Here is a 15179-nt window from a genome sequence, read left to right on the forward strand (position 1 = left end):
CGCTCTTTTGGCAAACGTTTTTTCACCTGCTGTCTAGCAAGAACTAGTCACATTAGAAAAACGACAACACCATACCGGATCTAGCTACACCGGAAACAAAACAACAAGCACGCCGCACAAACTTGTTGGGGCAAGCAATGATATGGAGCGGGTGAAAAAAAGTGTGTGTTTGTGTGTCACTCTGTTCGAGACTGCACGGGAGTTCAATGTTGTCATTAGCGTTTACGTCTTTCTGACCAATCGCAGTTCAAGGCCCCCCTGGGCTGTACCACTTCGGGAGGGGCCGCTCAGTTACTCCCCTCTAGACAAAATCAACTTGGTTGTTACGTTGACAGTTTGTGAGTGTTGCGTTTGTTGAGTGAGTGAGAGGTTGCGGGCGCACAGCTTAGGCTGCCGGACGGCGCTGCAAGGAACTTTTATAAACGCAATATTGTTATCACGCAGTAATCAGCCCGACAGCCCCGAAACGTTAACGGCCCACCGGGAATTCTCCCGACTCTCCCGATTATCACTCCGCCACTTTGTGTGTGTGTGTGTGTGTGTGTGTGTGTGTGTGTGTGTGTGTGTGTGTGTGTGTGTGTGTGTGTGTGTGTGTGTGTGTGTGTGTGTGTGTGTGTGTGTGTGTGTGTGGGCGTTATTCGATAGCCTGGTAATATGTTGTAGGCCAACGTACGGTAGGAATATTCATACTGTTATAGTATTGCCCATCTTTGCTGAGGAAGAGTTTTGTTCGAAAGTTCAGTGATTGAAACAAATAAAAGCCTGGGCTATTGAAGTTTTACGGTAGGCCTACCACTGTCATGCATCTATCCGATTTCAAGTGGACCGGGTTGAATGCACTGTGGGTCTCTCTTCTTACTGTCCTTCTCTGATCTCACTAAAAGGCTAGCAGCACGAAAATCAAGGGATATTTTAATATTTTAATCGCTTGACAGCACTATTCTTTATATTTTGGTGGAATGTATAGGTGCCAACCAAATTTGAGCTTTCCTTTTAAAGGTCCCATGACATGCCACACCAAGTATGGTTTGATAAGCCGTTACAAGACGTTTTGAAAAAATGTCTGTTATGACATCACAGGTGGGCGTGTCCACCTAGATGTGTGCTGGATAGATCGGCTTGTAACGGCTAATCACACCACACATGGTGGCATGTGATGGGACCTTTAATATCGGATGTGCCCATTTATGTTGCATATACAATAGCCCTGAAGTGCAAAAAGATTTTTAAGAAGAACACAAAATGAATGGCCACAATTACAAACAAACTTAACCTTCAAAACACATTTTGGAATGAAGAGTACAGGTGCTGGTCATATTATTAGAATATCATGAAAAAGTTGATTTATTTCATTAATTCCATTTAGAAAGTCAAACCTGTAGAATGTATACATTCATTCCAAACAGACTGATACATTATAAGTGTTTTTTGCCAAAAAGAAGATGATTATAGCTGACAACCAATGAAAACCCTAAATTCAACATCTCAGAAAATTAGAATATGGTGAAAAGGTCAGATATTGAAGACACCTGGTGCCACACTCTAATTAGCTAACTAACTCAAAACACCTGGAAAAGCCTTTAAATGGTCTCTCGTTTTGATTCTGTATGACACACAATCATGGGGAAGACTGCTGACTTGACAACTGTCCAAAAGATGACCATTGATACTTTAAAGAAGGAGGGCAAGACACAAAAGGTCATTGCCAAAGAGGTTGGATGTTCCCAGAGCTCTGTGTCCAAGCACATTAATAGAGAGGCGAAGGGAAGAAAAAGATGTGGTAGAAAAGAGTGTACAAGCAAGAGGGATAAACGCGCCCTGGAGAGGATTGTCAAACAAAACCGATTCAAAAATGTGGGGGAGATCCACAAAGAGTGGACTGTAGCTGGAGTCAGTGCTTCAAGAAGCACCACACACCGACGTATGCAAGATATGGGCTTCAGCTGTCGCATTCCTCGTGTAAAGCCACTCTTGAATAAGAGACAACGTCAAAAGCGTCTCGCCTGGGCTCAAGACAAAAAGGACTGGACTGCTGCTGAGTGGTCCAAAGTTATGTTTTCAGATGAAAGTAAATTTTGTATCTCCTTTGGAAATCAAGGTCCCAGAGTCTGGAGGAAGACAGGAGAGGCACAGAATCCACGTTGCCTGAAGTCCAGTGTAAAATTTCCACAGTCAGTAATGGTCTGGGGTGCCATGTCATCTGCTGCTGTTGGTCCACTGTGTTTCCTGAGGTCCAGGGTCAATGCAGCAGTCTACCAGGAAGTTTTAGAACACTTTATGCTGCCTGCCGCGGACCAACTTTATGGAGGTGACGATTTCATTTTCCAACATGACTTGGCACCTGCACACAGTGCCAAATCTACCAGTACCTGGTTTAAGGACCATGGTATCCCTCTTCTTGATTGGCCTGCAAACTCACCTGACCTTAACCCCATAGAAAACCTATGGGGTATTGTGAAGCGGAAGATGCGAGATGCCAGACCCAACAATGCTGAAGAGCTGAAGGCCACTATTAAAGCAACCTGGGCTCTCATAACACCTGAGGAGTGCAACAGACTGGTCGACTCCATGCCACGCCGTATTGCTGCAGCAATTCAGGCAAAAGGAGCTGCAACTAAGTATTGATTGCCATACATGCTGAAACTTTCCATGTTCATACTTTTCAGTTGGCCCACATTTCTAAAAAATCATTTTTTGTACTAGTCGTAACTAATATTCTAATTTTCTGAGATACTGAATTTGGGATTTTCAGTAATTGTCAGTACTAATCATCCAAATTAAAAGAAATAAACATTTCAAATATATCACTCTGTGTGTAATGAATTGATATAATATGTAAGTTTCACGTTCTGAATATAATTACTGAAATAAATCAACTTTTTCATGATATTCTAATAATTTGACCAGCACCTGTATATAAACCACATCAAGCAGACACAAATAAATAAACCAATTTTTTAATGTTTATTTAAGATATTTTTTTAAATGGTGCAAGATGCCAAATAAAACAATTTGAAGAGGCAAATCGAAAACGAAAAATAATATTTCAATGTTATGATTCAATTATTTTTTTATTTATTCAAATCATTATGCCAGTAATTAATTTGCCTCCATACAGGCATTCATTTGGACTAAGCAACTTTTCGGAACACATTGGAAATCTTTGGAAAGCAATTAAAACGTTTATTCTCCTTGCATGACCCAGAGCTAGGCTACTGTATGCACTGTCTGCGGCTTATGGAAAGGAAATTCTAACCAGGCAAACTCCTCTTCTGGATGCACAACGATGTATTTGGAATTAAACATCTCGTCTGAGTTTGGGTAAGACAGGCCAAGGCCAATTTATAAATATATTGTATCCCTTTTAAAACAATAAGTAATGTTGTTGGGTTTCCGATTTTTTTTGCCCAATAACTTCTGGCAAACAACAGGCTCAAAACCTGGGCCCTGTACCACGAAGCTCGCTTAGAGGGTTAGCGAGGTATGTTGAGCTCCAAGCCTGGGTTAGTTGTACCACGAAAGTCGATCTCTTTTAGCGTCGCTGTATCACCATGGTGACTTATGCTCGCAACTAAACCTGGTCGGGAGCAGTTTTTCGGCTTAGTCTAGCCGGAGATCGGCTACTTAAATCGGCGTGCGCAGCTTCCTAGCCCCTCCTCTGACAATGGCGTCACCATTTGTGGGTGTTCCCGTGGACCCCGGCGCACTTCTCGTACAGGCGTCTCTCCGGAGACAGAGGGTTTTACGGGACAGAACCGATCCCTTGGCATTGTCTGACGATATTCAGATTTCAGACTTTATTGTCATTGTGCAAACAACGAAATTGGGGTTCTTCATGAGAGATACAGATTCTCATCAGAGGGTGTTCGTTATTTGATCGTCCTTTTGGACCTTATGTAGACAATGGTTACTGTTGCGCATTGTGTCTCTGTGACAGAGTGCTAGAGTGGAGGTAGCGCGTCAGTCTTGAATTTCTGCGCGGGGGGTTGGACTCCCAAGTGACGGGAATTTATGTGTAACTTAAAAAGTCCCAATTCTCATGCATATGGAATATTATTCACTAAAGCTTATGGAATTATATTTTTGTGCTTATTTCGAACTTCAACCCATATTTTCAAGGCCGTGCTGGCACCACATGGGGGTAAAATACATGATGATAGACCGGCGAATTTGAACCCCGGTCGCTGGCGTTCGGGTCTTTTACTAATCCACTACGCTACAGCCGACTGCGGTCAAGTGAGCCGTCATTCGTCCATCCGCGGTTAAGCCAGCCGTCACACAAAATCTTCGTGCGCCTCTACTCTGAACAGCCTTTGTGTGTTATCTCGCAACGTTTTCAAAGTAAAAGCCTTCACCTACGGTTGTGCGTTTGTGTGGATCGCTGCGAACGCTACCAGATCGGCGTGAAAACGTCCACAACAAACAAGGGTTTTCAAAAGACCAAGCATGCACAGGTTTTCAAAGGTTATGGTTATGTTCTCACAATCTGTACCGTAAAATCACATGGTTACTTGTGTACAAGTAGTGAGTATAACACTTAGTATTGTCATGTCAGTCAGTGCCGGAACTTATCTATTATTTTGTCTATAGCTCACTTCAAAGTGCCAACATAATGCAATTTGCATAGGCCAAACTGCATAGGTGAGGTTTTCAAAGGACATTTTCTAAAAATCTATACAGTAAAATCACTTGGTTACGGGTGTACAAGTAGTCAGTATAACACTTACTATGGTCATGTCAGTCAGTGCCGGAACTTATCTATTAATTTGTCTAAAGCTCACTTCAAAGTGCCAACATAATGCAATTTGCATAGACCAAACTGCATAGGTGAGGTTTTCAAAGAACATTTTCTCAAAATCTATACAGTAAAATCACATGGTTACTTGTGTACCAGTAGTCAGTATAACACTTAGTATGGTCATGTCAGTCAGTGCCGGAACTTATCTATTAATTTGTCTAAAGCTCACTTCAAAGTGCCAACATAATGCAATTTGCATAGACCAAACTGCATAGGTGAGGTTTTCAAAGAACATTTTCTCAAAATCTATACAGTAAAATCACATGGTTACTTGTGTACAAGTAGTGAGTATAACACTTAGTATGGTCATGTCAGTCAGTGCTGGAACTTATCTATTATTTTGTCTATAGCTCACTTCAAAGTGCCAACATAATGCAATTTGCATAGGCCAAACTGCATAGGTGAGGTTTTCAAAGGACATTTTCTAAAAATCTATACAGTAAAATCACTTGGTTACGTGTGTACAAGTAGTCAGTCTAACACTTACTATGGTCATGTCAGTCCGAGCCGGAACTTATCTATTATTTTGTCTATAGCCCACTTCAAAGTGCTAAGAAAATGCAATTGGCAAAGGCCAAAATATGCATAGGTGAGGTTTTCAAAGGACATTTTCTCAAAATCTATACAGTAAAATCACATGGTTACTTGTGTACAAGTAGTCAGTATAACACTTAGTATTGTCATGTCAGTCAGTGCCGGAACTTATCTATTATTTTGTCTATAGCTCACTTCAAAGTGCCAACATAATGCAATTTGCATACGCCAAAATATGCATAGGTGAGGTTTTCAAAGGACATTTTCTCAAAATCTATACAGTAAAATCACATGGTTACTTGTGTACAGGTAGTCAGCACAAGGGTTAATATGTTCATGTCAGTCCGTGCCGGAACTTATCTATTATTTTGTTTATAGCCCACTTCAAAGTGCTAAGAAAATGCAATTGGCAAAGGCCAAAATATGCATAGGTGAGGTTTTCAAAGGACATTTTCTCAAAATCTATACAGTAAAATCACATGGTTACTTGTATACAAGTAGTCAGTATAACACTTAGTATTGTCATGTCAGTCAGTGCCGGAACTTATCTATTATTTTGTCTATAGCTCACTTCAAAGTGCCAACATAATGCAATTTGCATACGCCAAAATATGCATAGGTGAGGTTTTCAAAGGACATTTTCTCAAAATCTATACAGTAAAATCACATGGTTACTTGTGTACAAATAGTGAGTATAACACTTAGTATTGTCATGTCAGTCAGTGCCGGAACTTATCTATTATTTTGTCTATAGCTCACTTCAAAGTGCCAACATAATGCAATTTGGATAGGCCAAAATATGCATATGTGAGATTTTCAAAGGACATGAGAATTTTTCATTTGAAAAACGTACACATGCATATTCTCGCCTTTGCAAATTGCATTATGTCAGCACTTTGAAGTGAGCTATAGACAAAATAATAGATAAGTTCCGGCACGGACTGACATGACCATACTAAGTGTTATACTCACTACTTGTACACAAGTAACCATGTGATTTTACTGTATAGATTTTGAGAAAATGTCCTTTGAAAACCTCACCTATGCATAGTTTGGACTATGCAAATTGCATTATGTTGGCACTTTGAAGTGAGCTATAGACAAAACAATAGATAAGTTCCGGCACTGACTGACATGACCATACCAAGTGTTATACTCACTTCTTGTACACAAGTAAGCATGTGATTTTACTGTATAGATTTTGAGAAAATGTCCTTTGAAAACCTCACCTATGCATAGTTTGGACTATGCAAATTGCATTATGATGGCACTTTGAAGTGAGTTATAGACAAAATAATAGATAAGTTCCGGCACTGACTGACATGACCATAGTAAGTGTTATACTGACTACTTGTACACACGTAACCAAGTGAATTTACTGTATAGATTTTAAGAAAATGTCCTTTGAAAACCACACCTATGCAGTTTGGCCTATGCAAATTGCATTATGTTGGCACTTTGAAGTGAGCTATAGACAAAATAATAGATAAGTTCCGGCACGGACTGACATGACCATACTAAGTGTTATACTCACTACTTGTACACAAGTAACCATGTGATTTTACTGTATAGATTTTGAGAAAATGTCCTTTGAAAACCTCACCTATGCATAGTTTGGACTATGCAAATTGCATTATGTTGGCACTTTGAAGTGAGCTATAGACAAAATAATAGATAAGTTCTGGCACTGACTGACATTACCATAGTAAGTGTTATACTGACTACTTGTACACACGTAACCATGTGATTTTACTGTATAGATTTTTAGAAAATGTCCTTTGAAAACCTCACCTATGCATTGTTTTGGCCTTTGCCAATTGCATTTTCTTAGCACTTCGAAGTGAGCTATAGACAAAATTATACACAAGTTCCGGCACTGACTGACATGACCATATTCACCCTTGTGCTGACTACCTGTACACACGGAACCATGTGATTTTACTGTACAGATTTTGAGAACGTTGTGCTGACTACTTGTACACAAGTAGGCCTATCAATGCAATTTTACTGTATAGATTTTGAATAAATGTCCTATGAAAACCTCACCTATGCATATTTTGGCCTTTGCAAATTGCATTTTCTTGGCATTTTGAAGTGAGCTATAGACAAAAATATACATAAGTTCCGGGACTGAATGATATGAATATACTAACTGTACTCTTCTTTAGAGAAGCCAGTATCTCGATTGGGCGTGTTCCTTTAATCTCTACTGACACATCATAGTCATTTGGTGATTAAGTACAACTTAACTTGTTGCATATAGCTCCTTTTAATTAATGTGTTGTGAACTAAAAATGATGTTGTGATTATCATTCTGAAGTATAATCAAGTTAATATAGGCCTACTACTCAATTAATAGCTGTAATTGATTCATTATTAAAATGTCTGGTTTTATGCCATTGTGTAATATTCATTATCGATAGTTTATTGATTATTTGTTTGAAAAAAGTTGGTTGATGTGACATACGCCACGCCCACTATTCGAGTAGGTTGTGGCGTCCGAATCAGAAAAGGGATTGGAGTGGTCGGTAGGATTTTAAGGATGCCGAAATCCACACTCAGCCAGGATAAATTACAGTAAGTAGATAGCATGCATTTTATAGATGTTCATATTATTTCATTACAACGTAATTCATGGTTTTTGTGGAACTACTTTTGAATACCTGATTGTTTGCAGTTAAGTCTGAGCTAGCAGCTAGCCACTAGAGGTAGCACAACACGAATGCTCAACTTCCGTTCGTGCTTTTCAAAGTAAAAGTAAGCTGGCAAAAGGGACGCCATAAGATTACATAGTGGAAGAAGGCAAATCAATTTATTCTAGTAATTATTGCAGTGGTACTGTCAATGCTTATAAATACACGTTAACTTGGATAATGCCATTTTAATTGTGATTATATACTAAATGTATCTTCATGTACATTTATCCATCCATTCATCAACCTTGCAGGATACTTGAGTCTTTGTGGGCAGAGGGAGTGCACAGTTACCGGAGTGAAATGGACAAACTAAAAGTCAAGCAGGTTGCTGCAGCAACAGGCCTTGTGGTTGAGCAAGTAAAGGTATGACTACGATTATTATTCTTTAATTGGATATAACCAACAAAACAATAGATGTGTAGAAAATGTGGAAGTCTCTGCCTGGCATATCAAAATCAATTGATCTTTTAATGCTTATTTGTTTTTGAAAATGTATATTAGTTTGGAAAGTAATTCTACCTGTGCTTAAGGGTGCCAGGTAAATACAGCTCATTCTTTTTTATTTAAGGAAGCATATAACCTTGTTTCTGCTACTGCTTTGTGCATGTGTGCATGCCTTAGTTCTGAGCTACTTTAGAGGTGTTGGTGAAAAGCCAAAACCACATTGTAACACTGTATATTATATGGTAATTAACTAATGGTCTTATTATATCTGTATCTTGTGAAGGTTTGGATTTACAACCGGAACAGGAAGAAGAGGAAGGGTGGTGAGGGGCAGATGAAGAGGGAGCAGTCGAGTTCTGTGTTAAAATCTCACAGCTTTTCTGATGAAGGTGGCGTATTTTCACTTATTTCCGTGAAAGGGGAAGAGCGTTCATTGTCTCGTCAAGGTTCCTCTGAATTGAGAGAAATATCTCACTCTGATTTGGTGTTCTGTATTGGATACACAACAGCTTCAGCCAATTAGAACTAATGAAAGACATTATGGCGGTTTTCATTTCAATTCACAGATTGGAATTTAATTTAATTTAACCATATACTGATCCATATTTCCCTGTGTTTAAATTACATCTTAAATGTAATTGCAAAGTCTCTGACTATAACTGATCAAATCTATCAAATCTTAAAGTCATCACCACAAACCATGCAAACCCCTTCCTCCACCAGGCTTCCAACCCTGCCAACAGTTACCATGTCCGAGCGTACTCCAACCTCCTCTGTGGTCCTTCGTACACAGGTATATTGTCCAGTGATGGGGGTCATACAACGACACCAGGCTCCCCTGTGGAGGCTACATGTAGCGAAGCCGGACGGGAAGACTCAAACCGGGACATGGACTTGCGGGAACTGGAGGAGGGAGATGGGAGCTCTAGTTCAGGGGAGCAGCAGGAAAAAGGACAGGATCTGCAGCAGCATCAAGAGAGGGCCATTGAGATCATGCAGGCTGTGGAGGATCAGGTGAAAACATGAATTAATAGATTTGTGAATGCTCAGTCATACTCACTCACATGCCCACAGACCCTCACTTTTTATTCAATTTAGATTGAATTTCTGTTTAAATCTGAATGTGTTTGTCTGATAATCAGAAGCAGAAGTTTGGTGCATACAAGGAAAAAATATACAAAATGTACAAACCAACTGTTAGAGAATATGACATGTAAATCTTGGGTTTGTTGCAGGTCCACAAGCTCAATACGTGTAACTGTGAGGTGTTGGTGATGGTCTACAACCACCACAGTGGATCCCTCTACACCACCGGCACTGCTAAAGGCCTAGACTTTCTAAACTCCCAGACCCCTGCAGTTCACTGGCAGTTTTCTGAGGCCATGTCCAACTCCTCCTCTGAAACGGTTACCGTTGAACAGGATGTGTTCTGTAAAGATACATTTACACATATCGGTCCATAAATACTTCCACTTGAATATGTTAATAAAGTGTGTTACTACTGTTGCATCTTCTACTATTAAGGATGTTAACCCATTCATTTTTTATATCTTTTATTTTATGTTTTAAAATTGAGCTGTAAATATTATTGACCAAATTGTTTAATTGGGAAGATCTAATTTGGGTCTATGTGGAGTGTTAATGCATTGCGTTGCATGATTGTCTAGGCAAACCAAGTGATTTTTGTTGGATTGTATAATGGGTGTCCTATTTTGTACCGTTATTGGTCGTTTTACTTTGAAAAACCTGGCCCGGATATGTTTATTCTCCCGGAAAGAAACGTTCCCTGTGTTTACAACACGTGGGTTAGGCACAGATCTACAGGCGTCATATGAATTGTTGTGCTTGATTGTCGGATTATGAACAAGTAATTGTTACGGTATGTTTGACTGTTCTGACTTAATGACATATATTTTGCGGTACTTGCTTACACCGGAACTCCTGTACGATGTATTCAAAGTGTTGATCTGTGGTTTACGATAACGTGACAGATTTGAAATTTACATTGTCAGATTACATCTTTCACGGAATATTCATTCATTATCGATTGTTTTCATCATATTCAGAAAGGCGATTTGATTGGCCGAGCATTGTTTTATTCACGCCCAATTATGTCTAGGCGTGTTTAAGGTGTTTGACTCCCAGACGAAAGGTTGTGGGTTCGATACCCGATGTCCTCTGGGCACTAGCTACCGGATGACATGTATCTGAAGTCTCTGTAAACGTGAACATTTTTGGAATGTGTTTTGGAAATTGGTCTGATTAAAAGGACTTAAAATACAAACTGGAAATGACTATAATAATAACTAGATAACGTTTGAATAAATGTCTATCCGTTTTTCTTTCCAAGTCTCTCAAACTCTTTCATGTACACTCATTTGAAATAGCTGAATAACTGACTAGTATACAGTAATCAGTTAGACTGGGTAGCCCTTGCCATTCTGCCGGCAATTTGATAAAAAAATAAATTGGGTATCTGTAAAGAAAAAGTTTGTTGTGCTCACAATTTGGCCATAATAAAAATAAAAGATGCTTGATACACTGACTGGTATATACTTTATTAAAAAAATACAAGAAATAAAAGGGATGAAATTGAATAATACTCAAGTGTAAGTCCACAAGTAACTGACTTTCTTCCACCTCTGCGGGCAGGTGATCGAAAACAGCAATGAAGAACCGAGGAGGTGGCGGCGGGATTGACGGGCGGCTCAAAGGCAGGGTGGAACAGGTGTGTGCCAATCATGTTCGAGAGCTGATCAGCCATGGCAACCAGTTTCAACACATTAATCCATAATAATAATATACTCCAATACGGTAATTGAAACTGAGCTTTTGGTACATCATACTTCAGACACATTCAATTTCACTACATGTGACAAAAAGGAAGGGAAATTGTGGGAGGCCTGAGGTTTTAGAAAAAGTTGTATCTATAAATTATAGATACATATAACATGTATCTATAATATCTATAAAGCACTAAGGATGAGGGGCCGTTGCTAAGGCTACCTTTGGCCACAGAAATCTGTTTTATTTGCAGATTAGTTGAAAGTGCAGTGTAGAAGTGCAGTGGGTTGTAGTTTTAGACGTGGTAACATGTCTTATCCCTATCCTATGTGTTCTACTCCACTCCGAAGTCAAGTTGCGTTGTATTTGTAACTTGAAAGAGCCTATTCTCAGGGACTTCCACGTCACGACGAAGGGACACTGCCCGCTTGCTTTGTGTGTGGATGTGTGAAGCTCTGTTTTGATGTCCACCTCTGAGAGAGGGACATGTGTCCCGGACACTTATAGTATGACGTATAACGCCACAGTGTATGGGTGTGGATGTGTGGAGCTCCGTCCGGGCAGCGGTTTAATTTGATGTCCACCGATAAGGGTTAGGCTTCTGAGATAGTATATCGACCTGGTGTGTGGTTCATTTCATATATAACATTTCTTAATATAATTGTAATGCACTACGATGGTCTTAGCTTTCAAAAAGTATCACAAAGTTGCCGTTGGTCGTAACCATAGGGATAACACTTCGCCCTTTTTCCTGGAACTCTTAGCCTAAAATAATTGTGTGTTGAGCTGAAACAGGGGGTTCACTTTCACTACACGAATGCTTCTGACATTGCTATTGTGAATCGTATATCGATATGAGTTATTTTCTGTTATCCATCAGCATGAACGCCAGGCTGATGGACACACATGTGACATTAGCATTGTGTTGCAGACGTTATTTCCTTCGGACATAACCTGACTCTGTTTTTATGACATTGATTGGCAGTATCTCAGCTCCATCGACAGTGAGTACGTAGATGTGGCAGCCATGGCGCTCGAACTCCAGAAGACCTACAGGTTAGTTCAATATAATACGGGGCAGGATAGCCTCTAGTGGTTACGGTGTTTGACTCCCGACATAAAGGTTCAATCCCCAATTTCTGCAGTCTACCTGTAGGCATCCTTGAGCAAGAGGCTCTGATGCCTACCCCTGGAATGTATGCATTGTATTGATGTACGCAAGACGTCACTGTAAGTCACTTTGGATAAAAGCTTAATAGGGCTTGTAAATCAGAATGCATCATGCAATCTTTTGCTGGGCGATGCTCTGCCATATCGTGATGACTTGAGAGAGATTTGTAGCAATGTAAAATCATATATAAACGTAAATATACAGACGTGATCTCATCATTGTCATCATCTTTGTTTTGTCATGTCTCACATGAGAAACGCTGTGGGAGTTTTAAACACAACAATGTTTCCCCATAATGACAAATACTTTCGCGATTAATAACTAAACAATGACCAAAACAACATAACGACCAATAACATTCCATGCTCCTTCTACGAGGCGGTCGCAGCCCTATTGTAAATATCAAGTTCTACTAAGTCTCCCATCCTTTTTAGAAGGTCCAGACTTCCAGTTTTGATCAGTACATTTATTTGTTGGTAGTGAAGTGTCTAATTGTCATGTATCGTTAGGATGGACTACGGCAGGAGGAATAAGATTGCCTTCAGGATCCAGGTGGAGAAAGGTAACTCAGAAACTGGCACCCCAAGGTTTAAAGCCATTGGAGATGAGCGATATTGTAGTGGATATTGTGTACCTTGTAATGTAACCAGGTATTGACAAAAGTGGATTTACTTCTGATACTAAAATAACTTGTATATGTTGTTCTCATCTGGCTGCCAATTAGACTTCTAATCTACATTTATACATGTTCATATCATTTTAAAAGAAAACCGTTTAACTTTTGAAATATATAAGTCGAGACCATTGGATGGGAAATGGTTTTCCCACACACAGATTTCTCTCAGCCATCTCAAGCCTCAGCCTGTCTTGTTTCGTGTCAGACCGATCAGGATATAATGATGTTACTCTTGTCTCCTCCAGCTCATGACAGTATTCTGAAGGAGTCTCAATTGGACGATCTAGAGAGCAAGCACATGGCCAAGAGAGCCAAGCACAGCCACAATGACACTGGGTAACCCTGCCTAGTCAGGCTTATTCATGCTCTACTGTTCATGATGTCATGAATGTACCCTTTCATTACAGATGAAATGTTTAGTCACTAGTATGGTATTTGACCTTTTGGGAGTGCTGTGGTTTGCCTTTACGTTTTAATCCCTAGCATATAATGTTGTTCGTTTTGGCTGGTGTCCAAATAGTTTGCGTTGGTGTTGTTGTTTGTTTTTGGTCACCTCCTTAGTACCAAACACCCTGTTCTTCTGTTTGTGATGCAGGGATGACAGCAGCCTCTTAGAGGACAGCTCTGATGCGGATGAGGAGGACATCCTAGACCCCTCGGTAGGTGGATCTCGGTTACGCCTCCCGTACGATCGACCCAAACACACAACGTGCTTCAACTTGAAAAAAAGGGCTGATTGAATAGCCCCCTCCTCTTCACACATCTCTCTCTCCTCCCCGTACTCCCTTCCCCACCCACTCCTCCGCTCTCTCTCTCCCCTAGTCGGCCAATCATATGAACAACTCCCTGATGTCTCTCTACCGCCGGGGAAACCCAGACAGTGCCGGCTCCTCCCCTCGGCGGGAACAGCCCAAGGCCGGAATCTCTGCCTCCACGCCCAGCGGCCAAACCCAAACCCCAGGGGGCGCCACAGGGGGCGCCACGGGGTGCGCCACAGGGGGCGCCACAGGGGGCGCCACCCAGGTCACCTCGGGAGGGTGGTTCATCGACAAGGGCAAAACACCGGAACGACCCAACATATTGATCGACCTGTGTGAAGAAGACGAGGCGTCCAGAATCGATCAGACAGTATGTCTCTCTGTAACATAAGAATCATATTTAAACTATTAATAACCTTTTTTATTTATGCAGTGCCTTTTTTTTAAAACGCAGTTTACAAAGTGCTTTACAAAAGAAAATACATATAACATTTAAAAGCGCATTAAGAGGAAAAACACTGAAAGCGCAGCATCAATTAAAAGCAAGAATATAAAAAATATTTTAAGAGAGGAAGCTTTTGAGGGAAAGATGTCTTAACTTCATTCTCACATTTATTTAATTAGAATAAGTAACGGTAATCTGTATAAATGAGATTCAATTGAATGTTACTCATGATACAGGTATCTGTGTGTGTACATAACTGGTGTACTAGCCTATAGCATAATGGTCCAGTCTCCTAAACGGCTGTAATGGATGTCCTTACAGGAGACTGATGTTTCCATGCTGGAACCGGAAAAAACGCCCAAGAAAGGAAGGCTACCGAAACGGTCAAAGAAGCAGAAAATGGAAAACGGAAAAAGTAAAAAGGACGACAAAGACATCGAAGCAAGCATCATGAGCAAGAAAGGTAGTGCCATGTGGGTCACATGACTCCTACATTTAGACACATTAGAGACGGCCCATAATAGCAACACTTGTATTTTGACAATGCCCTGGATTGTTAATATTGATAAGTCGCGTTTGTTTTTAATACCTTCGAATTGATTTTGCATATGATAACCAATTAGTATATAAAATCTCTTAGAAAATAGATTTGCAATGCATCCTGAGCATTGTCTCAAAAAAATTTAGTATATAATCTAATGAAACACTCTGGTTGGCTACACATAAATCAGTTGTTTATAGAACTTATTTATTTTCCAGTTCCAAACCGGTCCAAACTTCCCGAGCTGCAGTATCCAACGCTCAAGTTTGAAGATGTGGGAGGAAACGAGAATACGTTGACGGTCAGCTATTCTTCACCCTTTAGCTCTTGGC

General features: G+C 40.2%; 1 protein-coding gene across 2 annotated transcripts in view; it reads left to right on the plus strand.

Annotated features, from left to right (window-relative positions):
* Positions 1 to 15179, plus strand: part of si:ch211-195b21.5 (nuclear valosin-containing protein-like) — a 34294-nt gene that overhangs the window by 6670 nt on the left and 12445 nt on the right. The window contains exons 1-13 of one of the 2 annotated variants that reach the window (XM_030379950.1): positions 7396 to 7909; positions 8280 to 8391; positions 8756 to 8861; positions 9266 to 9486; positions 9708 to 10351; positions 11125 to 11200; positions 12242 to 12312; positions 12937 to 12989; positions 13349 to 13439; positions 13699 to 13762; positions 13926 to 14231; positions 14628 to 14769; positions 15066 to 15148. In XM_030379950.1, the coding sequence (XP_030235810.1) occupies positions 11141 to 11200; positions 12242 to 12312; positions 12937 to 12989; positions 13349 to 13439; positions 13699 to 13762; positions 13926 to 14231; positions 14628 to 14769; positions 15066 to 15148 (870 nt within the window). In that variant the 5' untranslated portion in view covers positions 7396 to 7909; positions 8280 to 8391; positions 8756 to 8861; ... (1 more) ...; positions 9708 to 10351; positions 11125 to 11140. Of the gene's footprint in view, positions 1 to 7395; positions 7910 to 8279; positions 8392 to 8755; positions 8862 to 9265; positions 9487 to 9707; positions 10352 to 11124; positions 11201 to 12241; positions 12313 to 12936; positions 12990 to 13348; positions 13440 to 13698; positions 13763 to 13925; positions 14232 to 14627; positions 14770 to 15065; positions 15149 to 15179 lie in introns of those variants that run through there. The other variant, XM_030379951.1, reaches the window with a different exon arrangement.

The sequence above is a fragment of the Gadus morhua genome, chromosome 15 (assembly GCF_902167405.1).
Source record: "Gadus morhua chromosome 15, gadMor3.0, whole genome shotgun sequence".
Classification (NCBI taxonomy): domain Eukaryota; kingdom Metazoa; phylum Chordata; class Actinopteri; order Gadiformes; family Gadidae; genus Gadus; species Gadus morhua.